Below are 26,288 nucleotides of genomic sequence, written 5' to 3'. Positions count from 1 at the left end.
TACACCCGCCCACCCCTTCAAGTTCCAGTGCGGCTGTGCTCCCAGTGCGACCCCCCCAATGGCAAGCAAGGCGAGACACCGCTTGCAGACCACAGCCAGCATGAAGTACAAAGTAAGGGCTCTTTATTTAAAGTAAGTAAGGCACACTATCTACCATCTCCATGGCAACAGTCTTAAAAAGGGTTCCTGTCAGGTCCACTCCTAGCTCCTGGGAGGAGCACAAACAGCCCCCTGGCTAGTGTGGAAGGGTGGTCCAGCTGGTCAGCCCTGAAAGTGCCTGGTGAGCGCGTCCAGCAGCTCCTGCTTCTTCAGCCCGCCCTTCAGCCCGCGGGCCTTGCAGGCCTCCTTTAATGCGGGCACAGTCAGCTTGCCCAGCGTACCCTTGCAGATGTGGGCCTTCAGCTCCTCCTCCGATATTTCCACCTTGGCCCTTTTGCTTCCAGAGCCGTCGTCACCTGGGGTGCGGGGAAGGGGTGACGGGGTGTGAATAATGCTTCCAAAAGCACCACAGCTACCTCGCACAAATATCTGGGCAGCAGTTGGCCGTTTTCCACAGCAACGTAGTAAGGAAGAGAGCTATGATGACAAGGCACCTTCATTTAGTATAAAACGAAATGTATAGCACTGCAGGGAGGGAGTCATGAGCGGGTGCTGACAGCTGACCCAAAACTGCTTGCTCGGAGTGAGTAAGTCACTCTCTGGGGCAGCCCCTGGACACTGCCAGCAAAGGGAGCTACACTGGCAGCTCACGTCCTGGGAGTCACTGCTGATGCCAAGGGGATCAACAGCACCAGGACCACCAAGCTGACCCCGATGGTGCCACCTCAGACCGGTCAGGTGGCTTTATACCAAAGAGCCAGAAAGTTACAATCTCGGCCAGAACTCAGAATGATTAGGAACGAGGTGCTTTGTGAGAGTGAAAGAGTGCCCTGAGCTGCGCAATGAAGAAACCACACTGCCCGATATGAAAAAAATCACAGAGATCGTTAGTAGGAAAGTCAGAAAAATAGATCCATGCCATTTCAACAAATATTTAAATACATATCAAGACATTGGGAAATTGCAAATAAAAAGATAAAGTTTGCCCCCTCGTGAAAATGTAAACCAGGGCTAGGAAGAGAAGGGAAATGATACCATTCCTTCCTGGCTAGGGTGGAAACCTGCTTTCAGGGAGGCCCCTGGTGATTCTGCTCAGGCTTTAAGTGACCCAGCAAGCCCACTGTTTAGAACCTGTCCCCTGGATGGACAAGGTCCCTGCAGTGGAGCCATCAGTACAAGCCATGCCGCAACCCCCCGCCCAGGGGATACTCAGCCGTGATTAAGTGAAGGAGCTGTGTTCAGAAAAAACTGCCCAGCATATGCAGCTGAGTTAAAGCTTGCAGACCCAACATGAAATACTAAGCCCTTTGTAATAAAACACAAGTGGTTTCCAAAAGTGGGAAAATGGACTTCAAAGATACTGATATTTTCTCACCACCTCTGTAGCATCCTTTTATGTGTGTATACCCAGAGAAGTTTCCAAATGAGGTGCCTGTGGCTCACCAAGGGGATTGGACAGCTTGCTAATGTTAATAAAATTCACGGCACCCTTGTGGAGGTGGGACTACACAAATGGTATATGGAATCTTAAGGGGGTTCATCTGTACTTGCCATCCCACTGGGCTTAAATGACAGCCTGTCATAGAACATGGGAACAGGAGTTGGGGAGCAGGGGTAGGAGGTGGAGTGGGACTGGATGACTATCACCAAGGAAAGAGGCAGTGAGCATGTTCTTTGGACCTGAGCGCCCTGTGCTGGGAGTCTCCTATACCCGGGAGATAGCTGTAACACGAGTCAGCAAGGTGCAGCCGAGAAATGGTAGCAAAACCTGGGGAATGGCTCAGTGGGCTTGCCCACTCGTGTGCGAGAACCCAGGGCACCTTCAGACATCAGGCTTGCTGAGGAGTAGGGCACCTCTGGGCACATTTATCAGTGCATCTAAAGAGCTTTGGAATACTTGCCCACCCAATGCAGGCTGAAAAACACTGCCCTGACCAAAGAATTATCCTGGGTTTCTGTAATAAACTCCCATCCTGGTGTTCTGTGAGGCTGAGCTGTCAAACCCAACGGAGAAGTAGGACTGTGGGAGGGATAGTATGTTTGACCTCCATCTCAGGAATCCATCTACCTTTCAGGAGGTCAGTGCCCCACCACAGCCACACCACTTTTACCACCACCAGGCAACCTTTTACAAAAACTCGCTCCGGTGTAACTATTGCTCTCTCCCCATCTGGGGCAAAGCAGAGTGAAGAAAATCAAAGATGTAACCCATCATTTATGAATGATGAAGGGTTCATGATGTAGGGGCAGTGGGGAGGGAGGGAGTAAATGAGCAGCAGATATTAAGGGCGCAAGTAGAAGGCAAATGTTTTGAGAATGGTGATGGCAACAAAGGTACATATGTTCGACACAATGGATGTATGTATGGATTGTGATAAGAATTGTATGAGCCCCAAATAAAATGATTAAAGAAAAAAAATCAAAGACGTATGGAAACAATTAGTGCAAAGCACTAACTGGACCATCCAACCATAGCTTCCACGACGCCGAGACCATTAGAACCAGAGGGTGCTCTAGTGCACTAGTAACCCCTCTGAAAGGGATCACGGTCGAAGGTCCTGGATACAGTGGGGCAAAAATGGGGAACAAAACTCAAAACCCTAACAAAGACCAGGTTTACTGGTTGGATAGACTGCTCAAGCCCCCAAGATTAGGCCTCGGTCATCCTTCAAGCCTAGAAGTAAATTCACCTTGGTGGCTCAATTTATAGCCAAACAATAGACCTCTTAGGTGAACAGTACACCAGGGAGGTACGCAATTTAAATAACAGTTCAGAAACCAAGTAGCCTTGGTAATGTCCACACCCGGCTGCTCACCTGGTTTCCGCTTGGTGGCTTTCCCCTCAGGATTATAATCTGCCGGGTAGACCAGCTCCTTAAACTCATCGACCAGGGAGCCCAGTCTTTTATCCATTGCTTCCACTTTGGGCACTAGAAAACCAAAGCACAGGAAAAGTGGCCCGTGAGTCATGAACTGTGGCTTCAAGTTTCAATTTCACAGGAGCTTGATGAGGGCATCTCACTGCTGGGTCGGGTGGGCTAGGGGCAGCTGTGGCCTGGTCCCTAACACATCCTAGAATGCCGGTCTTACATTTACCAAGTACCTTCCAATAATCACATTTGCATGAGCACTAACTACAGCCAGGCACGCTCCTAAATGTTTTTAACTTCACTCTACTCCTGACAAGCTGGCCGAGGACTCAAAGTGGTCTCCCTGGTGTACCAGGAAGGAATGCAGGGCTGAAATGACCAGTCCAAGATCAAGTAGCAGGTGAGTGGCAGAGCTGGGCTGTAGAAAGAATGCAGGCGAAGTATTCAAATCAGAGTTCAGTCCATCTCCATGCCCTCCGTGGGCTGATGGTCTAAGTGAGTAAATGCATGAACACAACTGCATGGGCAGTGTCATGCCAGGAGGGGCTATGTGAGCAGAGAAGGCAGAAGGACCTGCAGCAGAGTGTAGGAAACCCAGCAGGAAGTGGAACTTAAGGTGACACCCAGGACAACAAGCACCCAGCTGGGATTCCAGCCGTCTCCAAAGGCTGCATCCTTAACCACCATGTTAAGAGAGGGCGAGCCAGTACCATGTAGCTGGTGGTCCTGTTAATGAAGAGAGCAGGACTGGCAGGGAGGCTGGACAGGCAGGCGGGGCCAAGTCAGGGGTGCTTTGAACCTGCTGAAGAATGAAGACCTTATCCTCAGAGCAGCGGGGACACTGCTGTGGGGGTCAGTCTCACAAGTTTCACCCTTCTAGCCAATGGCCTGGAGGACGGTCTTCTAGTGAAGTCCGAAACTAACCCCAACAGTAACAAACGGGCAGTGGAGAAAGCTCCCCACGAAGCCGTGCGGAGTATGGACTGAAGGAGTGGAAGGCAGAGGCAGGCCAGCGGCTACTGGTAAGCTGTCGTCATTGTTCTTTCTAATGTTACTACTTAGTACTTTGTGCTTCTGTGCCGGTGGTCGACCCCCTAGGGTTGCCTCGGCTTTGTCTGCGGGAGCAGATCGCCAGGTCTTTGCTCCCACATGGGTTCGAACCACTGCCCTGTTGGTTAACAGCCAAGCACATTCACTACTGTGCCACAGGGCACCAGCATTCTCACGCGAGGGCATGGGATACAGGCGCTGTGTTGGATGAAGAGCCCTCCCTCACTCAGTCCTGCCCATTTCCCAGGGGCTATTCACTGATAGCACTAAACGTCCTGCCTCCTCCTATGACCTACACAGAATGACAACCAGGAAGGAGAACCTCAGCCTGGAAGGCCGGGCCGGTCTCTCTCTCCCAGAGGCTGGGCCCAAGTGTGATGGAGGGGCCTGTACAGGCCGTCAAATCACGGTTGAGAGCCAGGGTGCGGTTCATTGAATTCTTAATCTAGAGCCACCACTTTCTAGCATAGTGACCTTGGGCAAGTCACTCCATTTCTGGGCCCTGAGCAGCTGTAAGGGGGCCAGCAACAACCCCCAGCTCAGCGTTGTGAGGACTGACTCAACACCTAGGAACACAGCATGTGACAGACAAGGAGCATGAAGCAACTGCCTTATCGCGGTTTTCACTTGCACCAGCATGCCCTCACCAGGTGGCCAATCGGGCAGATTTCCCAAGCCCAATCCTTGGGCCTCCTCTCACTGCACAGCCCCAGACAAACCCTACCCTTCCCTGGGCAGCCTGGGGTCTAGCAGACCCTCCGACAGGAGGCTTGGAGGGTTAGAAGGTGAGTTTGGGAGCGCTGGGCCACGCATCCCCATAACTGATCCAGAGCGAACTCCTCTATCCTTTCCACGGCTTACTCGTCAGGTCTTCAGCTGGCTCAGGCTCCATCAAATCCAGAGCTAAGGCCTCCAGGTTCCTGAAGTGCTGCTGCAGCACTGGGTTCTCAAAGCTGTCGCTCCTGCAAAAGAGCAGCCAGGGATCAGGCCTGTGCCTGGGGGCTCACAGCAATGCTAGTCACAATGACCACACACACACACACACACACACACACACACACAAAGTGGAAGGAACCCAGGTGTCCTCAGAGGGTGATGACTACACCAAGCCTGGTAGAGCGTACAATGATCTAAGTCTTACTCAGGGAGAAAGAGAAATGAGTAGAAATCCCATTGATGAAGGACAGGGCTGCACTGCCAATGACTGCACCACTGGAAGTCTGCACACTTTGAAAAACATTGAACAGGTATATTTATAGTGATTTAAAAAAAAATAAAACACGAATAGCTGCTGAGGCTGATTCTGTACACTCAGACCTTTCATGGAATTTGGTTCCTTGGTTCGGAGGTTGCGGGTAAGTGTTTCATGGACACCCCAGTTAATTAGCCTAGTAATATGTTCAGTGCGTCTGTTGCACCTCTTGGGTAGTGGCCTGGGGTCTTCAAGCTTGCAAGTGGTGGGTTGCTCAGGGTACAATTGGTCACATGGAGCAACTGTGGAAGTAAAGTCAGAAAGAGGAAGAGGAACTGCCTCCAAGAACAACTGCCTGCCCTGCCAGGAGCCCAGAGAACGATATGGTGCCTGGCTAGCATGACTGACCATGTTGATTGAAGAATCTTTGATCCAAAGGGGGAAAAGCAGATTCTCTTGGAATCTAGATAGTTTTCTGGTGCCATGGAGACTGGAAGAACCCTCAAAACCACTGACCTGTGTTCATCTTTAAGGCTGAAGTCCAAACTCTCTCCTGAGTTTTTTTTGAAAACTAAACACTCCGTGAGCTGGCACGGAATGTCTGCCTTGAGCATTATGCTCTATTAGGGTCCGTCCACACAGCATCACAGACCACCGAAAGGCAAAGACCCAACAAGACCGTCAGAGGGCACCACGACATGGAAAATCAATTACTTTAAAGAAACAATGTGGCGGGCTGTGGGCTTATGCCAGCGGGAGGAGGCCGATACAACAAAGAGAGCAAGGTTGTGGGACTCTGAGAATGTCATCAGGCCACTGAACGGCCCATGTCGACACTTGAATTGCTGTATATTTTGCTGTTTAGAGTCTCAACAACTAACATGAAACATTAGTTTTAAAACGAGAAGCTAGGAACGATCCTTCAATGCCTATTCTGAAGTCAGAGAAGCCTGTGGGGGGAGGCTCCAGATGTATTCCAACCCAGCCTCAATCTGGAAAAGACAACACTAGATGGGCCAGTGATTGGGGGCGCAGGGGATGTTTAGGGCAATGGATCCATTCTGTATGCTACTCTAATGGTGGGCTCAAAACATCATGCACTTACCAAAACCCAGACAACTGTACGACTACACAACAGGCTTCAAGTCGATTCCGCATCATGACCCATAGGACAAAAGAGACCTGCCCCTCTGGGTTTCCGAAGCTGTAAATCTCTATGGGAGTGGACTGTCTCTTCCTTAGGAGAACCAAGGAGCCAATTAGTGGGTTCAAAACCCTGACCTTGTAGTTAGTAGCTCAATGTACAGCCCAGGACACCAACAGGAGTCCACGACCCAAAAAGTGAGCCCTAATGAAAATGGACTTCAGTGACTAACGATACCCACCCCCAAAATAAATAGTAACAACACCCCCTTGCTGGCTCAGAAACTGAAGCACATGTGGGAATAAGAAAACTGCAGGGACAGAGGAGGTCTCCTGGAACAATGTACTTTGTGCATGGTCATCTGCTAACTTAAAACACACATATATTAAAAGGGGGGGGGGCGCTGATACCAAGGGCTCAATAGAAAGTAAATGTCTAGAAAAGAATGAGGAACAAATTTATAATAATAAAAAAGGAGAAAGACAGGGCTTTCTACTCCCGCAAAGAGTTGCAGTCTCAGAAACGCACAGGCAGTTTTATCCTGCACAAGAGGAATGCTATGAGTTGGCATCAATTCGATGAGAATGAATTTAAAAATTAAAAATATAAACATTAAGAAACAAAAACTGTTCTGGGGGGCCGGCCCCAATCCCAACTACTACATGGACACCTGCCCCTCCCCCAGAATTTATTTCAAAGGACGGCACTGAAGCTGCAGCTCTGGGAGAGGGGCATATCTGATCGGAGTACATGGGAGCAGAGGAAGGGGGAGGAGGAGAGTGTGGAGCACAGCCTGGCCCACCAGGCCCCTAGGCCGATGTTCCCAATTATAGCAGCCAGTCCAGAGTGTACCACATGACCGGCCTCACTATGAGACATGACGTCCCTCAATGACCCATAGCCCTACAGGAGACAACATTGGAGACAGAATGTGGGAATTGCGCCAGATCTGATCCCGCCACAACAAGGCAAAACACTAAGCGATGCAACAGAACAGGAAGGGAACGGAGTGGAGAGGTCCCAAAGGAATGCTGAAGGTGGACTTTGGGGCCAGGGCGTGGTACCCCAACAGACTGGACTAGAAAACATCCCTAAAGGCCAACAAACAGTCCTTGAACTAACTAAAAGCTTTTCTTTCTTGTGTTTTGTTTTGTTTTTGTCATTAGGTTGTTATTGTTTTGTTGTATATTGTTGCTTGGTTTTGCTCTATCTTGTTTTTGAGTATGTGATTATCTCCGCAGGTCTGTCTAAATAAGATAGGCTGGATGAACAATCTGGAGGAGAAAACAACGGGACCGACAGTTCTGGGTGGACATGGGAGAGGGGAAGGTGAGGGGAAAGGCAGTGGTGTTAACAAACCCAGGGACAAGGGAACAACAAGTGATACAAATCGGTGGTAAGGAGGGTGTAGGAGGCCTGGTAGGGCATGATCAAGGGTAATGTAACCAAGAGGAATTACTGAAACCCAAATGAAGACTGAGCATGATAGTGGGATGAGAGGAAAGTCAAAGGAAATAGAGGAAAGAGCTAGGAGGCAAAGGGCATTTATAGAGGTCTAAATAAAGGCATGTACATATGTAAATATATTTATATATGAGGATGGGGGAATAGATCTATGTGCATATATTTATAGGTTTAGTGTTAAGGTAGCAGAAGCACATTGGGTCTCCACTCAAGTACTCCCTCAATGCAAGAATACTTTCTTCTATTAAATTGGCATTCTGGGGGAAGCAGGGAGGGAGGGAAAAAAAAAAAAAAAAAGAGGACCTGATACAGAGGGCTTAAGTGGAGAGCAAATGCTTTGAGAGTGATTAGGACAAAGAATGTACAGATGTGCTTTATACAATTGATGTATGTATATGTGTGGATTGTGATAAGAGTTGTATGAGCCCCTAAAATGTAAAAAAAGAAAATAAAATTATTAGGGCAAAGAATGTACAGATGTGCTTTATACAATTGATGTATGTATATGTATGGATTGTGAAGAGTTTTATGAGCCCCTAATAAAATGTTTAAAAAAAAAAAAAAGAAAATCAGGCTTGTTATAAGAGTTGTAAGTGCCCCCAATAAAATATTTTAATTAAAAAAAATTGGCATTCTATGATGCTCACCTTCCCGACACAACCACTGAAGACAAAGCAGATGCATAAGCACATGTGGTGAAGAAAGCTCATAGTGCCTGGCTATCCAAAGATATAGCATCTAAGGTCTTAAAGGCTTGAAAGTAAACAAGCGGCCATCTAGCTCAGAAGCAACAAAAACCCACATGGAAGAAGCACACCAGCCTGTGTGATCCCGAGGTGTCTAAGGGTTCAGGTATCAGGCATCATCAGAACAAAAAATTATATCATTGTAAATGAGGGGAGGAATGTGGAGTGGAGACCCAAAGCCATTTGTAGGCCACTGGACATCTCCTTACAGAAGGGTCTTGTGGAGAAGTTGAGTCAGTCAGGGTGTGATGTAGCAACAATGAAACATACCACTTTGCTCTAGTTCCTAAATGCTTCCTTTCCCCGCCTTCCCTCCCCGCCCCCCCCCACTATCATGATCCCAATTCTACCTTACAAATCCGGCTAGACCAGAGGATGTACACTGGTACAGATAGGAACTGGAAACACAGGGAATCCAGGGTGGATGATCCCTTCAGGACCAGTGGTGTGAGTGGCGATACTGGGAGGGCATAGGAAGGGTGGGTTGGAAAGGGGAACCAACTACAAGGATTTGCATGTGACCTCCTCCCTGGGGTATGGGCAACAAAAAAGTGGGTGAAGGGAGACGTCGGACATGGCAAGATATGACAAAATAATAATTTATAAATTATCAAGGGTTCATGAGGGAGGGGGTAGCAAGGAGGGAGGGGGAAAAATAAGTTGCTGATGCCAGAGGCTTAGGTGGAGAGCAAATGTTTGGAGAATGATGAGGGCAATGAATGTAGAAATGTGCTTTACACAATTGATGTATGTATGGATTGTGATAAGAGTTGTATGAGCCCCTAATAAAAAGATTTAAAAAACAAAACAAAACTGAAGTAACACAGCTAAGAAAAACATTCCAAGTAAACCAGTCGAAAACCATGCTTCCCAGATTTTCAATTTATTGTCTTACTGTCATCGAGTTGACGCCAGCTATGTTTATGAGAGTAGAAAGCCCTGTCTTTCTCCTGACGAGCAGCTGTTGGTTTCAAACTGTGGACCTTGCAGATTACAGTCCAACAAGTAATCACTATTCCTCTGTGTTTGACAAGAGAGATCACAAACTTAGTCTAAAAACAGAACAATGCCTGCCAATGTATCCGTGAGAAGTGAAGGATATTGGTGGAGGTGGAAGCACTGAGGCCATGGATAGGCACAGAAAAGATGGATGTGGGGTGGTAGGTGACCAGGAGGCTGCTGGAACCAAGCACTCTTTCTCTTTGTATCCAGTGGCAGCATGGGAGTAAAGGAGTCTTAAGAATCTACCATCAGATAGGCATAGATCTGAATCCTGGCTCAAGCCTTTTCCCAGCTGGGTGAGCCTAGAGGCAAACTGCCTCGCTCCTTGAAGCCAGTTTCCTCAACTGTAAAATGGGTTCTTATAAAGAATAAAGGAAAGAGTGTATGGCTCACGGTAAACTCAATGAATCAAGATCTTCCGTTACTCGATAATAAGATGATGCCAGGAGACTACATTTAAGAGAAGAAGGTGTCCCATTGCCCAGAGGTACTGGGGAAGCCTAAGACAGAGGATGGAAAGCGAAACAAGACAACAACCACTGTTTGGAACCACGTTTGCTGCTCTCGTGGGGGACAATGCGCATCATATCATTTCTTTTAAACAATTTCCATTGGATTTATTTACTTCTACTGGCTCTGTGACCACTAACGTAACCAAAGAGAAGACAGACTTAAGTTGTCCCAACTGCTAGGTTTTGAACATTCTCAACTTACGAATCTGATTTCTAAGCCTTCGTGACTTACAGATCTGACTTCTAAGCCCAGCAATGACAGGTTGATCAGCTGTAAGCATGTCACACAATCCGAGAGTCTCCAAAGAGCTTCTATCCCATCTCTCCATCAGAGTAATAACAGACCAATAAACTGAAAAGCATGTGTTCTGTTGACTGAGGTTTACCCTGACTTTCTAATAGTACTTTTAAGTGACTTTATTGTAAATATCTCCCTGGATGTGGCAGAGCCTCCAGGGACAGTTATAAAAACTTCTTGGTCAAAACCAAACATCTTGAAGGAATAAGTTGGTGGGGCTGGGGGGGCTCAGGGCAGTAGGCTCAGGAGACAGCGAGGTCAATTGACTTAACTGCTGCCCACAATGTTCTACATCCTAATTGGTGAATAACGGCAGGAGTCTTAAAAGCTCACGAGCAGCCATCTAAGGTGCTCTCCCAGAGGAAAGAAAAAGGATTAAAACCGAAGCCACATGACAACAACGAGTCCACTGGACTAACAGACCTCGCAAATATCAGTCTCTACAACCCTGAGACCAGAAGAAATACTTAGGCCTGGCTACCATCAGCAATTGCTCTGAAAGGATCACTTTAGAAGGTCCTAGACAGAGTGCGAGGAAGATGTGGGACAGAACTCAAAACCATAAAGAGACCAGACTTCCTGGTCACAGGAAGACTGGCGGAACTCCCAAGACAATCGTCCTCAGTCAGGAACTGAACTCACCCTTCTGTGAAGATCGATCAACCATTTAACATCAAAAGGGCAGCATTTATCCAAGGACAGAGTTCAGGAGTTAGGGAAAAAGGAGGAATGGAAACAGGAAACACAGGGAGGAAGTGGGAAAAGCGACAGTACCCAGAAGGGACTGCAGCAACGGATGAGCTCAGTGAGAAGGAGAATGACTTGTTGAATGTAAAAACTGATCTGCTCTGTCACACACACACACACACACACACACACACACACACACCAACTTGCAAGTCAGGCAGCAGCTACTCAGCTCCTGCCTGGAGCCTCAGGTCGCCCAGTCCTCACCTGTACTTGAAGCGGAGCTTCTGCACAATGGCCTTCATCTTGTCTACCTGCTCCAAGTTTGCCACAACCTTGTCAGTACAGGGCACCTTGCGCTTATCGTCGGCATAGGGCAGGAAGATGAGCTGGAAGCCTGCGGTGGGAAGACGGGAGCTTTCCAAGATTTGGTTTAATATCTTAGTGTGCCACCTATTAAGCTGTCCTTTCTCTCTCAGGCGCTAATTCACCCATCTCGGTCCTGTGGTGCGGGGCTGGACCCTACAAACGCCACTGCTCCTGGTGCTGTCTGCCTCACAGCCCCTGGAGGAATGCATTCCTTCCCGTGTGCTGACGGCTCCTCAGCACTGCTCCAGCCGGGGCCCTTCCCGAAACCATGGCAGCAGGTTCCAGTCTCCAGCTTTTCTGACGCTTCCTGAACCAGCTGGGCAGTGGCCTTGCCCCTTCCTCAGAGGGCAAGCCCTGGCTCGGGGTCCTCCTCTGAGCTTCAGGGTTTGATAATGCCAGTCTCTCCCCTCTCCCCTAGGCTCCCAGATTCTCCCAGTTACTGGTAGACCTAGAATTATGGAACCATCGGAAGACGGGAACCCACGGTGAGTGAAGCAGAGGTGAGTCTGTCTGTCTGTCCCGTGCCCCAGTCTCTAGCGCCCCTGACTGACAAAGCCTAAGGGAGCACCCAGAGAGCTAACAAAGGGCCAGCAGGGTTTGCAAAGTCCCCGCCCCCGCAGCACAGAGCAGAACGGTGACTACTGAGCTCAAAGACAGGAACCTCATAACTGGCCCACATGTCTACTCCCGAGCATGCTAATGGCCAGGGTTAGAAACCTATCCGGCGTGACTTTGTAAGGTTCTATGAGCACGCCGAAAGGAGGAGAAGGCAAACTACTCCCTGCTGACCCTCTGTGGGAGGCACTTGTGCATAGAAATATCGACTTACTCCCTGTGCAAAACCACCTCGAGAGTGAGGCGGTTTCCTTTCTGCAGCAAAGGATCTAAGCCAGTGGTTCTCAACCTCCCGTGTGGTGGGGACCCCCCCAACCATAAAATTATTTTCACTGCTACTTCATAACTAAAATTTTGCTACTGTTATGAATCGGGCAACCCCTGTGAAAGGGTGGTTCGATCCAACCAAAGGGGTCGCGACCCACCAGTTGAGAACCGCTGATCTAAGCAGAAGGGTTAAATGGCTTGCCCAACGTGGCAAGCTAATGAGTGGTATGGATGGGCTCGAAACAAAACAAAGTTTTCAGACACACAGTACAGGATGACGTCTGACTTCAAAACCCATGCTCTCCCCACTGCCTTGGTGGGGAGACAAGGGAGATAAACCAGTCACTGAACATTACAGGAATGTCAAACAATAGAAAAGGAGGTGCTGGCTGCGAGGCCCCAAGACCCTGGGCCCGTCACCTGCAAACAGTCCCTAACAAGTCAAAGCTCAACCCTGGCTACAACGCTGCCTCCTACAGCGGTGCACACCCCTGCTCGGTGTCCTTCCCTGGGTGTCCACCCAGATTTACCTCCAGAGCTGCACCAGAGCCACCTGCCAGACCCCACTCAACACGTCTGAGTGCTTCCAAAGCCCAGAGAAGGTGCAGAGCCCGCACACTCTTCCACATACCTGGGGGAGTCACCTGGATTTTCTGGTCATCCAACTCCTCCTCCTGTGGCACCAGCGTCACAAAGTAAGGGGGGCTGTTCTTCCGAGGTATGTATCTGCACAGGGCCATGACCTCCTTCTCCAGACACTTGGTGAGGAGAGCAATGAACAGAGTGGTGCTCCCTAGAGAACAAAGGCTCAAGTCACACGTGCGGCAGGCGGCACGGGTCTCCTTCCTGCCTGCTTCACCTAGACGCCCTCCGCCGCCTTTCCTTTCTCTAGGAGGGTTTGCAGTAGACAAGGGGTGATGGCCCCGGAGCTGAGGGGAGAAGCAGAGAATGGAAAGGAAGAAGAGCTGAGGGAACTCACAGAGTCGGTTCCATTTCTATGGACATTAGGGGAGCTGGGTGTGGGTGCTGGTCTGCCAGCTGATGCTGCCAAGAACGCGTTCCACAGGTCATTCATGTGAAGAAATGGTGGCTCTATTTGCTCAGCCCCTCCTGGTATGCACGCATGGCAATGGTCCTAGAGAGACCTCTGCACCGTCAGTTAGGCCGGCTTATCCAAAGAGGGCTTTTTTTCTCCAGTCCTTTTCAATTTTTTAAATTAATTTATTTATTTAAATCATTTTGTTGGGGGCTCATACAACTCTTATCACAATCCAAACATACATCCATTATGTGTCAAGCACATTTGTACATGTGTTGCCCTCATGATTCTCAAAATATTTGCTTTCTACTTGAGCCCTTGGTATCAGCTCCTCATTTTTTTCCCCTCCCTTGCCACACCCTCCTCCTTGTTTTTTAAGGCACTCAGACCTCTGTTTAGGTTTGAGGGATACAGAATCTGGAATTTTTTTTTGGGGGGGGGGCAGGGCTTTTAAAGAAATATACTATGTCTACTACACAGCCCATCTCAGGAAATGAGACCAACAATGATACCGTTAAACCCTCCATAGATGTGGTTCTCTCTCTTCCCCATCCATCCCCTTTTCCCGCTCAATAACCTAGCTCTCTCCTTTCCCTGTCTCCAACCCCGTCTCAGGCCTCCTCGTAGTCACCAGTGTCTTATCTGTTGGTGTATAACCCACATGTCTCCTTCTTTGGCCGTGAACACCTCCTGCCACAGCTGTCACCAGGGGCCGGGGCCACTTACCGCTCACCAGGGCCTCCTCGGGGTATACAAACAGGGAGGGTCGCAGGTAGTGGTGCTTCTTCAGCATGAGCAAGGGCTTGAAACCAATCAGACTCAAGCCCGGTTCATCGAACCGTTTGAGCTGTTCTGTTTCCTCTTTCTCCAGAACAATCTGACGACTCCCGTAGCTCTTGACATAAAATAAGATAACAACCATTACGGTCGCTCAGGCTCAAGCTCACGGTAACCCTGTGACTCGAGTTGCAATGGTGGACTCCCAGAAGTGGGCTGTGGTATTTCTCCTGAGGCACCTCTGGGAAACTTGAACTTCCAACTTTTCTAAGAGTTTTAACTGTGCTGCCCGGATACACCCCCCGGCTCTAAAAGGCGGGAAAACAAGGGGCCGCACAGGCTTCATGGAGAAACCAGTGATGTCACATGATGCTGGCAGATAAAAGCCAGCACCCTGCTCAAGAGAGGAAGACCCGCCCCCTCTTGAGCAGGGACAAGCATTACTGAGAGCCCACCAGGCACTTGACAGGTATCCCCTAATTTAGCTTACAAATCCTCCAGGTAAGTGAGAACTTGTTCCAGTTACAAACTGAACTGGGCCTGGAACCCAGACCTGCCTGCTGCCAACAGCCACCGGGAGCACCATCTGGGACATAAGACGCTCAAAACCAAAATCCAGACCCCTGCTATGGAGTCGATTCCGACTCATACTGACTCTGTCAGATCTGGACTCTCCCCTCGGTTTCAAAGACTGTAAATGTTTACAAAAGCAGAGGGTCACATCTGTCTCCCAGGACCAGGCTGGTGGTTTTTAACCATTGCCCTTTCTTTCAGTTTGCTGTCTAGTGCTTTAACCACTGTGTCACCAGAGATGCACATCTGTTGGCTGGGAGGGCCTACTTGAGGCCCTGTGCTGGTCCTGTTGGAGAGGCGGACACAGCCTATGTCATGTTCCTTCCAAATGGGAATGCTCCCGTGTTGCCCTTGGTTATGCAATGAGGAATAGCAGCTGTCAAATTTGGGTTTTCATCACACAAGTGGAGGCCACCAGGGTTTCTTCAGATACATACACCCCATCAGGAGTCTCAGTGACCAGAAGCCATTGCCCACAAACGTTCCGCCCTGGGACTCTGGCCACTTCCTCGACGGGAGGGAGAGAGCTGCGGCTCTTCTTCCTCCTCCTCCAAGTCAGGCAACACACTGTGTGCTCCTCACACCACACCGAGGGCTCAGGTCCCAGAGGAAGAACTCATTCGAGTCACTTAGCTCATCCTGCTATGCCCTGAACTGAAGCAAGCCCTCCGGTTCTTGCCCACATTGTGGTCCATTAAAGTGAAAATTACACATTTGATTATGACTTCAACTGTCAAGTCCTTCCCCAGATTGAGCAAAACTGGGAGAATGAGGGTGGACAGAGAAGGTTCTGCAGTATAACTGTGTTTCAGGTTACAAAAGGCACATGGATGACATTTCAAAGCATAGGGAAAACTTGGGTTTGACAAAAAAAAAAATCTCTACCTAAAAAGCCAGGCCTACTTCAGGCCTATCACACCTTCCCTTGGCCTGAATTACCTGTAGAGCATTTTCTGGGACTGCACCTGAGCGAGGAGTCAGACCCTTGGTAACTTAAGAGTAGCAGATTCTGAAGGTGAGCAGCTAATGTGTTACTGACATCACTTTGACCTTTCTAGCTCTCAAGAGACCACTAAAGCCAATGTATCTTGGTCCAAAAAAAATCATTTATAATTAAATGTTAGCTTAAGGATAAAATATATTTCCTTTTATCTTATTTGTTTGGGAATATAATTCTTTTGGGCTAAATGAGTTTACTGGCATTTTATTTTCTGGGAGGACAAGAATGAACTCAAAAGGAGGCACTTTCTTGGCATGGGCTTATTAATAAAGTTTAATAAACAGAAGTTTCGTACCTGTCTCCTTCTGCTTAAGCGCCAATCTCTGTCTGAGGATCTGATTTTAGGCACATGTTTATATAGGAAAAAATGTTTATACTAGTTTATGTTCAGAATATTAAACTTTAGGAAGAAACTAGTCTACGCTAACCAGGGGTTCACCGACTGCAACCAGAAGAATATCTGCTGGTGCCTGGCTCCCACCATCAACTGGACGTTACTATCTCTTCTAATAAGGGCCACAATAGGTGGACCCTGACAGACTAGGGGAAAACTCTGGAATGGGATGTCAAAGTCCTAAAAGGAAAACAAACATAAGTCAGATGTGCTGAAGTGAATGAGGCTAGAGGGAGGGCTTCTTGAGACTTTAGCCCGGAGACACTGCCAACCTTGGCCCAAAACTAACCTGAGGGCATCTTGTAGCTAATTACCAGATGGCCTCCAAAAATTCATGAAGTTCACCTATGCTCCTTTTAAAGATCACCTGGGGGTAAGGGGGGGGCGCAGAGAGGGAGGGGAAAATGAGGAGCTGATACCAAGGGTTCAAGTAGAAAGCAAAGGCTTTGAGAATGAAGACAGCAACAGATGTACAAATGTGACTGACACAATGGATGGATGGATGGGTTGTGATAACAGTTGTATAAGTCCCCAATAAAATGATTTTTTAAAAAAAAGATCACCTCTATGAGATAAAATGGTCAACAATTACTTGAAAATAGAAACACTGAGAATGTGCATGCTTTCTGAAGAGGGGAACTGATATCACTGAACAACTTGTGTCGAAATTGTTGAATGGAAACCTAAACTTCTGCATAAACGTTCACCAGAAACACAATGAAATACTACTATTTTTAATGCGTAAGTTTAGGTAACACAGGCTCCATCCTAGGTAAATTTACAGTAAGTAAAAACTAATCCACAGGAGAGTGAGAGAAAAACTGCCAATCTAGATGGCATGGTTCCGGAGACTAATGACTTGGTTTCCACAGCTTGGGGAGGAAGACACACATGGGAAAATCCCTCCCCTGGTGAGGAACCCTTGTGGTGTCGTAGTCACGCATTGGGTTGCTGCTAATCACAAGATCAGCAATCTGAAACCGCCAACCTCTCCCAGAGAGAAAGATGAGGTGTTTTACTCCCATAATAAATTACAGCTTTGGAAACCCACAGGGGTGGCCACGAGTCAGAACTGACTCGATGGCAGTGAGTTTATGTTTGATTGGATGACACTGATCAGGCTCTGCTCCCTGGTAGCTTGTCAGTGGGACACACCTTCAGGAAGGAGGCATATCTACCTGGGAGCGCTTGGTGTCACTGGGCAGAAGCAAACTGCCGTCGTTTACGTTAAATGTCCGGGTCTTGGTTTTCACAGGCTCATTGGTTTCCCGATAAAGCCTTATGGAGGGAGGCTTGAATGCCTTCTGGACCAGATTATAAATGCCAACAGTCATCGCCATGTCTTTGCTGAGCCTAAACTTCAACCTGAAGGAGGAGAAAAACAACTTAAAGCACGAACTGAAAGACTATATTTTTTAAAATTAAAAAATGTTTTAGAAAAGACTATATTTTGCCCTCCAGACCCCTTCATGGCACCCAAGCCCATCCTCAACAAGCTCTTCACGGACACACAGACTGCATGCGCTCAAGTGTGCAACAGCACCATCTCAGGGCCTGTGCTCCCCAAGCTAACTTCAGCAGAGATTCACTATTCCAAATGATGCCAAAGAACGGACCATACTAGCCGTGACACTGAGCACTGACGACGTGCCCAACACCACACCAGCCACCTTCCACTTCATCTTCCCCATAACTCGTTAAGTGCAGGGATCCCCCACGTTTTGAAGGTTTGCTTTATGCCACTTGTCTTTGATAAGAGATCTACATTCATCCTTAGGAAAGACCTACATTATGAACGACATGTCGAATTTTGCTGACAGAAATGTGAAGAGGAAGGAATAAATAAGCAAATGAATGAATGAATGAAGGATGAGCCCCATTTTCATATGGAAAGATGGCTAGATGGAGAAAAAAGATGGGTGACTTGTTCAACTAAGATGAAAAAAAATGACACTATTACCAATTTCATTGAAGAGAATGACTTAAAAAAAAAAAAAAGAGAGAGATTCACAGAGAACTTTTGCTGTCCTGTTGAGTTTTTTTAAAAGTAAAACTAGGCTTCAACCTTTGTATTGCAGGTCGCAGTTCAGAGGCAGCTCGCACTCCGAGCCGCAGGGGTGGGGTCCCAAGCTCCTTCCCCCAGAACTACACTCAGCATCTTAGTATCAGGCTGCCATAGCTCTGAACTGTCTGTCTGCGAATACCATAAGGGGACGTCAAACCCCACATTGATACATAACTCATGTTTGTAATGTTCAAGCCTGAACATGTCATAGCTCCAGGTTACAACAGAATTACAATACAACAGCGATGGTTTAACTCAATGGTTCTCAACCTTCTGAGTGCCGCAACCTTTATCATACTGTCCCTCATGTTGTGATGACCCCCCAACCATAACATTATTTTATAAGCTGGTAGTTAAGAATTGGGCGACCCCTGTGAAAGGGCCATTCGACCCCCGGAGGGGTCATGACCCACAGGTTGAGAACTGCTGGTTTAACTCATACCATGAGAAGGAAGAAGGTTTATCTCACACTACAATGCAAAACAAGTTGCTTAATTAACTTCATCTGATATTATTTTAGGTTAATAAATGCTCCTAGCGGAGAGGTTCCAATCTACCTCAAAGAGTTGTCATAAAGATTAAATATGTCCATCTGTCAACAAAGAACTTAAGATGGTGCTTGGCACACAATAAACAAGTCATCAAATTGCACATACTGTTATTTGATTATAGTAAGCACTGTCTTAAGACTTCCCTAAGCCTTAGGACTAAGGCACTATTACTTCTCAAACATCTCTAGTTTGTTAGTAATAGTATTAAGTGCCCTACATTCACTCTTTCACCAAATAATGAATATCGTGACATTTGTGAGTAATGAGGATGGGCCTCGATGGGTCCTGTTTGATCATCGCTTTGGTCCTGTGGGGAAGAGCCATGTTTGTTCCCACTGGAGAGGCTCGGAGAAATTCAGAATTTCCTCCCAGGCCTCAAGAGGAGAGCTAGCACAGTGAGAATCCCAGCAATCTGAGCCCAGCACCTAAAATGAGCCAATTCTTTAGCCTTCCCACCAACCCCACCCAGGTGGGTGATCAATTTCCCAGATGTACCCAGAACGGCAGCCCGTCATTGCAGGAGGGTGAAGCGGGGACAGAAAGCTAGTTGGGCAAAGAGAAATCGTTCTGGGGGGTGGGAGCGGGAAATACAAAACTACAATTGGAGCAAAGTGGGGTCCTGGTTTCCTTAAGATCGTTTTATACATTTTCTAGAAGCAACACAAAAGCTGCCAAGGGTTCTGAGCCCTCTCTCGAGGACCCAGGGGAAAGGAAACTCTGCAGGAAGAGACACTGAGTAGCACTCCTCTCTCACTGCCTCTCGCAGCCCCCTCAGCACCGCAGCAATTCCGACTCAGAGTGACCCTATAGAACCCCTGGGGTCAAGGCTGTCAGTCTTTTTATGGGGCAGACAGCCTCATCTTTCTCCTGAGTGGCTGATGGGACTGATCTGCCCACTTTCTGTTTAGCAGCCCAACTCTCAGTCCACTGTATTACCAGAATGCCTCAGGATTCTAATCTCAAGGTCCTGTAAAAGAACATAATCTAACAAAGTGATTCCTGTTCATGGCGAGTTTATCAGAAATCACAATAACCTAGCTGAAAGCAGCAATCATGACACACACGTGGGGCTTTTATCCTCCGCGTTCCAGTGTACATGTGCTTTTCCTTTAAACTTCACGATAACCTAGTGGAGTGGCACAGGGGTCGGGCTGCCAACCACCAGCAGACTCGTGCACCATACTAACTCTTTCCACGGAGAGAAAAGCAAATAGTGTGGGCCATCCTGAAATCAAGCACGGTTTCTTAAAGAGCACAGCGAGGCAGGAACCCAGTCTAGGGCTAAGTAGCCAGGACGGTGAAGCAATACATGCTCCTTTCATGCTAGGGGACTTGAGGGTGGTTAACCCGGGCGTGGAGCGCACCTGCTGAGGGTTCGCTTCCTGGTCTCCTTGGCCCGAACCTTCCTCATCAGATCTTCCAGCTTGCTGGACTCCTCAAAGTGAACGCCTATGTCCTCATCCTCTGCGAGGCTGATTATGTCTCTGTAGAACAAGGATATATCGAAGCCCCCAGCTTTCTTCAGGTGCATCAGGTCCAGGAAGATACCTGGTGCAAAGGCAGACAGAAGGACAGAGGAAAATCAATTTTCGTATCTTACTCAAGTGCATCTGCTTTGGGCACGTGCTGTTTTGAAAAATTATCTATGTGAGATCAAGTGGGCAGTAGCAACTCAAAGGTGGGCTGGGAAGCTGAAGGGACGGTGAGTTTAAGACTACGGTGGTGGAATAACTGGGCAAAGGTCAGTGAGCGTGGCACAGCTTGAAGAGTATACCAGGATCAATGAATTGTACAAGGGAACGATTCCACTTTTCCACAAACTTTGTGAAGCCCCTTAGCAGAGGTAGCAACTGGTCTAATGGCCTACCTTTGGCTGTGTCCATTTTCTCACACTGTATGTGAAACATTTGAATAAAACTGTCTAACAAGGGTGTGAGGGGCGAGGCTGGGAGAGTGGAGGGTGAGTGGGTTGGAAAGGGGGAACTGATTAAAAGGATACACATGTGACCTCCTCCCTGGGAAATGGACGGCAGAGAAGGGGGGGAAGGGAGACTCTGGATAGGGCAAGATATGACAAAATAACAATCTGTGGATTATCAAGGGCTCATGAGGGAGGGTGGAGCGGGGAGGGAGGGGACAAAAAAAGAGGACCTGATACAGAGGGCTTAAGTGGAGAGCAAATGCTTTGAGAGTGATTAGGGCAAAGAATGTATGGATGTGCTTTATACAACTGATGTATGTATATGTGTGGATTGTGATAAGAGTTGTATGAGCCCCTAATAAAATGTTAAAAAAAAAAACAACTGTCTAACAAAAAGACTCGGCAGGTAAGATTTGTTTTTCAGCTAAGTTCAAATATACCTTTGAAAAACTCCCAAAGAAAAAGACTGATTCTGAACAATGTCAAGGCAGAGAAAGCAACTTAAGGAAAATCAAATGCTAACGGAGATGTATTCAAATAACCTATGTTCAAGGTAAGCCATGCACCCTCTGGTGGAGCCCTGGACAGCTGACAAGGGCATGGCCACTTTCAGTGACAAGGCGGCCTGGATGTCTCCCTCAGGCTCACTCTATTCTTTCATTTTACTCTATTGTTGAAATGCAAGTGCTTGGCCTCAGCTCTAGAAACTCAAATCAAACTTACTGCCATTGAGTCAATGCCAACTCAAAGCCTCAAAGCGACCCTACAGAACAAGATCGAATTGTCTGAGTCTCTGAGACTGTTTATGGGAGCAGAGGGCCCATCTGTCTCTCTGAGCAGCTGGCAGTTTGAAGCACTAAAGCAGCAGTGAAATTGAGTGCCAGTTCAAAAGAACAGGAAGGATGCCCACCTGTGTCACGGAGATCCGCGGCTTTGGTCCTGGCCCGGCTGGCTTTGGCGCTGTCACTGGCATGTGGGTCATCTTCGTTGGTGAAGAGCATGACCCTCTTATGACTCATCTTGAACTGGACGTCACTAAAGAGGTTCGCACACACCCACAGTGCTTCGCTTAGCGAATAGTCAGAGCCGTGGCCAATGAGGTCTTGGAAATGCTGCTTTCCGCTCTGCCCTTTAAACTGCTCCAGCTCTAGCACTCGTTTGGCACCTAATCAGAGACAAGCGGTCAGACGGACAGAAAAATCAGAATGAGGTCAGTGCCACCTCTGCCACGAGACTGACAGAAGGGTCTCAGGCCTCCATCTCACACGGGGGCTCTTTCATCCATATAGTGAAAGTCACGGCCCGATAGGAACCCCCTTCTGCAAGAAAGCACAATCCCTTCTGTCTCCACATCCCTCCTTGGTTCTGGTAAAAGAAAAAGTTACCTTCAAATAGTACTTACCTGGATTATCCAGCTCCTGTAAGACGTAAATATTTTTGAAATTTACTGAATTTTTTTCTTTCTCAGTACCAAAAAACACCACTGCCAAGAGATCCCGATCGCTGCTTATGATCTTGTTGGTATATACACTCAAGATGCACTGAGAAAAGGGAAATCAAAGTAAACTCCTTGTTTACCACTAACAAGGCCTATAAGTGCCTGGCACAGAGTCCATGCTCAACAATCTCTACCTTCAGAAAACTCAGGCATCAGTGAGACCCCTAGTCATCAAGGTGATTCATACTCCTAGCAGTCAGCTAGAAGAAGAACTGCCCTAGGGTTCCCATGGCTGTCCGTGTGTGTGTGTGTGTGTGTGTGTGTGTGTGTGTTTTTAAGAACGCAACAAGATAAATTTCCAATTCATTGCTGGGCAACATAATGGCTGTGTGTGTGTGTGTGTGTGTGTGTGTGTGTGTGTGTGTGTGTGTGTGTGTTTAAGAACGCAACAAGATAAATTTCCAATTCATTGCTGGGCAACATTGTTTCATACATACATCAAACAGGCCAAGAAAAATGCACAGCAACTGCATAGACAAAAAGAAAATAAACCTTGTGTCTGTGGCTGCTGAGAGCTGTCATCTTCATGAAAGCAGACAGCCTCTTCTTTCTGGAAAAGTTGATGGATTTGAACCACTGAACCCACCACCAGGGCTTCTAAATTGGTGGATGTGTAGGTATATATATCAAGATATGTGGGAGCTCTGGAAGCATCATGGGTTACTTATGTGTTGGGTTGCTAACCACAAGATAGAATAAAAGCAAAGTGTTAAGTATAATAGCCATAAAAGACACCCGGGGTCGACTTGGTGGCACAAACAGTAAAGCGTTCAACTACTTGCCAAATGTTTGCAACCACCCAGAGATAACTCAGAAGACAGGCTTCCGCTCTGCTGCTGAAAGGTCGCAAGCATTGAAAACCCTTATCAAAACCAAACTCATTGTCATTGAGTCCATTCCAATTCATAGTCACCGTATAAGACAGTTGAACTGCCCCTGTGGGCTATGAGACTGTAGAAAGTCTCATCTTTCTCCCCTACAAGAGGCTGGTGGTTTAGAACTGCTGACCTTTCAGTTAACAGCCAAACAAATAATCCACGAGGCCACCAAGATTCCTTTGAAAACCCTATGGAGCAGGTCTATTCTGCACACAAGGGGTCACCAAGAATTGGAATTGCCTCCATAACAACTAAACAATGTGACATCAGAGACTTGAAAACATGTACCTTCTCGGAACTGTGCTATAGAGGCACACCCCTATGGTGGTTGTATGTGGGATTAAGGTGACAACAGCAACTCATCATTAGAAAGCTACTTAGAGGGTAATGAGTTTATGCTAGTGGAGGGGGAACAATTCAGGAAAGGGGGGTGAGTTATAATCAATTACAAATACATTATGGGATTTGGTTCCTTGGTTTGGAGATTTAGGGTCCTGGTTTCATGGGAAATCCCAGCTAATTGGACTAATAACATGTTTATTGCTTTGGTTCTACCTCCTAGTTTAAGTGCCTGGGATCTGAAATAGAGACCAGTCGAGGTTGTTTATGTTGTTGAAAACAGGTAGTTGCATTAAATAACTTGTTGGTCTTGCAAAACTTTATCATGCAATTTCATTTTTTTCCCTTTTTTTTTTAACATTTTATTAGGGGCTCATACAACTCTTATCTCATTCCTTGTATAGTAAACCATGATTGCCGGACTCAAAACAGCCCTCCTACCTGAGTGGCTCATGGACTGCTGCTATTCATAATATTTTCAATGGGTCAGAAGTGGACTGCCTCTTCCCTTCCTCCTGGTCTGACTTAAGCCTGGAAGGTCTGATAAAACAGGGCTACCCTGGATGACACCTCCTGGCACGTGAAATACTGTTGGGATCGTTTCCAGTACCACAACATCATACAGGCCACCTTTGTACAGCACAGTGCATCAATTCAATCCCGGAATTACAAATAAATAAATCAAGACTTGCTGGTCTCTTTTATACTGCATGGGTATATATCCATCCTGGGAAGCTATTCACCACTGACCATTCACCAAGAAACTTTTCAGAAAGCCTGTGCCCGGGATGGACTCAATGGCACTAAGTTTGTTTTGGGGGTTTACACTTTGTCTTAGTTACTGAATGCTACTAGAACAGAAACACTACAAGGGGTGTCCCTGAGAACCCATCATTTTTCTTCTCCAAGTTTACAAGTCTAGAAGTCAGAATTCATAGCGCCATTTCGTGAGAAAAGCTTTGTCCCGGTTGGCTCTGGGAAAGGGTCCTTATCGCTCCAGCTTTCATTCCTTGGCTCTGGAGTGATCTTCATGCAACATCGCTCCCTGTCTTGGCCGGCTCCTTTAAATAAGTGGCTCACTCAAGACACAGCCTGCATGAATTCCTCCTTACTCACATAATAAACAACTCTTTCCCAAATGGAACTATAACAGGCATAGAGGTTAGCATTTATAACAAATCCTTTTTTGTGGGAGGGGGGGCACAAGTCAGTCTGTATCATAGCTTTACTATACTTGGGAGAGGGATGTTGTTTATTAAATAAAAAAGTCATTTTACCTGGATGCTCATGTCAAAAGGAGTCATTTCATCCTGAGATTCAAACATGGCCCTGGAAGTATCAACCAAGAAAATCAAACTATCTCTTCCAGAATATTTACATTCTCCTATTGGAAAAATTAAAGGAATTGTTTGTCCTGTGTTCACATTTAGCATTCATATAAAACACATAATGGAAACTCATGACAAACATGCAGCCCAATGAACAAGGTGAACACCCTTCAAATCATCACCCAATCAGTAAATTGTACCATGCCAGTCACTCCACACAAAAGTACAGAAGCAGCTAAAGAGGAAGGGCCTCAATGATACGACTTGGCACTATGCTGCAACAACAAGCTCAAACAAAGGAACAACTGTGACGATGGCAGTGTTTCGTTCTGTGGTGCACAGGGTCACTATGGGTCAGAACCAATTCAATGGCACCTACAACAGTCACCCCAGGTGCCCTCCACATATCATCCCCATAATAATGCCCCCAGCCTCCAAGAGTCGTCCCTAACCTAGCTTTGGATAATCACTGCTTTACTTCTGTTTTTTAATCTAAAGATACTACCTCTATTATTTTCCATTTGCAATGTGTTTGCTGAAGAACCAGGAAATTGTGCTACAGATATTGCTAAATGTATCCATTTGGTGTAGCTTAATATGTTCCTCTCTCTATTTCCTACAGAAGACCAGCATCCAGGGATAGGCAGCTGAGTCTTTCTTCCACACAAAACTGTACACATTCCTTACCGCCTGCTTCAGGGCCTTCATCTTGTTCTTCTTCCTCTTCATCTCCCTCGTTTTTGTAATAAGACTCCCACTCTGACATGTTAGTAACTGCTAAAGGAAAGTAAGTTAAAGTCAGTGACGGGAAGACTTAATGGGGGGGCGGGGGGAAGGTTGAGGGAGCATGGGGCAAGGGGTGGAAGCAGCAAGGCTGCGAGGCTTTGAGATCTGCCCTAACGACTGGGGTTTAGTCATGAAAGGAATATGGCCCATGGATCCCGTTAGTTGGTTCAGGGCAAAGTGGGAATGGGGATCAGGATCCCTAACAGAGCCAGCAGGTGGGTCAGGTGGCCACTTTGGTCCGTGCGGGCACAGCCCAACCCTAGTGTTCCAGGAGCACACACAGTGACATCTGGATGGTGAGAGCTTCGAGCTCTGGAATATTCCGTCCTCTAGAAGACCCTCCTGTCCTCTTCTCACCCAAACCCTCAGCCCCCGGCCAGTCATATCCAGTAGGGTCTCCGCAGGAGGGCCTCGGAGAGCAGGTTCCGCCTTCCGCCTTCCAGAGAAGGGGTCCACTCTCGACTTCTCACAGCTGAGCACTTTAGGCCAATGGCGAAGCCAGCGGGGCGCGGGAGACTGAGCAGATGGCGCGGGACGAGGCCAGCCCCACCTCTTGAGCATCCTCACAGCCCACAACCCAACGCCCACCTTCGCCTACCTTTGGGGCGCAAAACGGCAATTTGAACTCGGGCTGAAACGACGCGCGTGCGCGGACTCCAGCTCCTGCTTCCAATCAACGCCTGAAACGTCATCACGCACGGCTCACGCCTTACTGCTCAGCTGGCACGCCCACCACTCCGAACGCCGTCAACGCGAACTAAAGCCAACCCAGTGGGCTAAAGCCACGCCCCTATCCGAGAAACCCCGCCCTCTGGCCGTCAAGG

General features: G+C 47.6%; 1 protein-coding gene across 4 annotated transcripts; it reads right to left on the bottom strand.

Annotated features, from left to right (window-relative positions):
* Window positions 1-107: 107 nt before the first annotated feature.
* On the bottom strand, window positions 108-26,139 carry XRCC6 (X-ray repair cross complementing 6). Of its 4 annotated transcripts, none has more exons than XM_075553645.1 (13): window positions 26,063-26,139; window positions 25,366-25,455; window positions 24,628-24,734; window positions 22,038-22,176; window positions 21,546-21,800; window positions 20,079-20,262; window positions 17,277-17,463; window positions 14,081-14,249; window positions 12,947-13,108; window positions 11,332-11,461; window positions 4,881-4,981; window positions 2,916-3,029; window positions 108-455 (listed from the first exon to the last, which is right to left on the bottom strand). In XM_075553645.1, exons 2-13 carry the CDS (start codon window positions 25,442-25,444, stop codon window positions 262-264), a joined length of 1,821 nt encoding a protein of 606 aa, XP_075409760.1. In that variant the 5' UTR covers window positions 25,445-25,455; window positions 26,063-26,139; the 3' UTR covers window positions 108-261. The 4 variants fall into 4 exon arrangements, with proteins under 4 accessions (XP_075409760.1, XP_075409761.1, XP_075409762.1 ...); XM_075553646.1 differs by having other exon boundaries at window positions 25,366-25,452; window positions 26,063-26,136; XM_075553647.1 differs by lacking the exon at window positions 26,063-26,139 and adding an exon at window positions 25,822-25,965.
* Window positions 26,140-26,288: the final 149 nt, after the last annotated feature.

Source organism: Tenrec ecaudatus, chromosome 6 (assembly GCF_050624435.1).
Source record: "Tenrec ecaudatus isolate mTenEca1 chromosome 6, mTenEca1.hap1, whole genome shotgun sequence".
NCBI classification, from domain to species: domain Eukaryota; kingdom Metazoa; phylum Chordata; class Mammalia; order Afrosoricida; family Tenrecidae; genus Tenrec; species Tenrec ecaudatus.
Note: the sequence above shows the minus strand (reverse complement) of the source record. Positions and strands in the feature narration are given on the sequence as shown.

Bases quoted from the DNA above. Each gene is read 5' to 3' on its own strand.
- XRCC6 (XM_075553645.1), bottom strand. From the start codon at position 25,444: ATGTCAGAGTGGGAGTCTTATTACAAAAACGAGGGAGATGAAGAGGAA. The intron at 22,177-24,627 runs GTAAAATGACTT...CCCTTTTCTCAG, and splicing joins CTTTTGACATGAGCATCCAG to TGCATCTTGAGTGTATATAC. The intron at 21,801-22,037 runs GTAAGTACTATT...GTCTCTGATTAG, and splicing joins ACAGGAGCTGGATAATCCAG to GTGCCAAACGAGTGCTAGAG.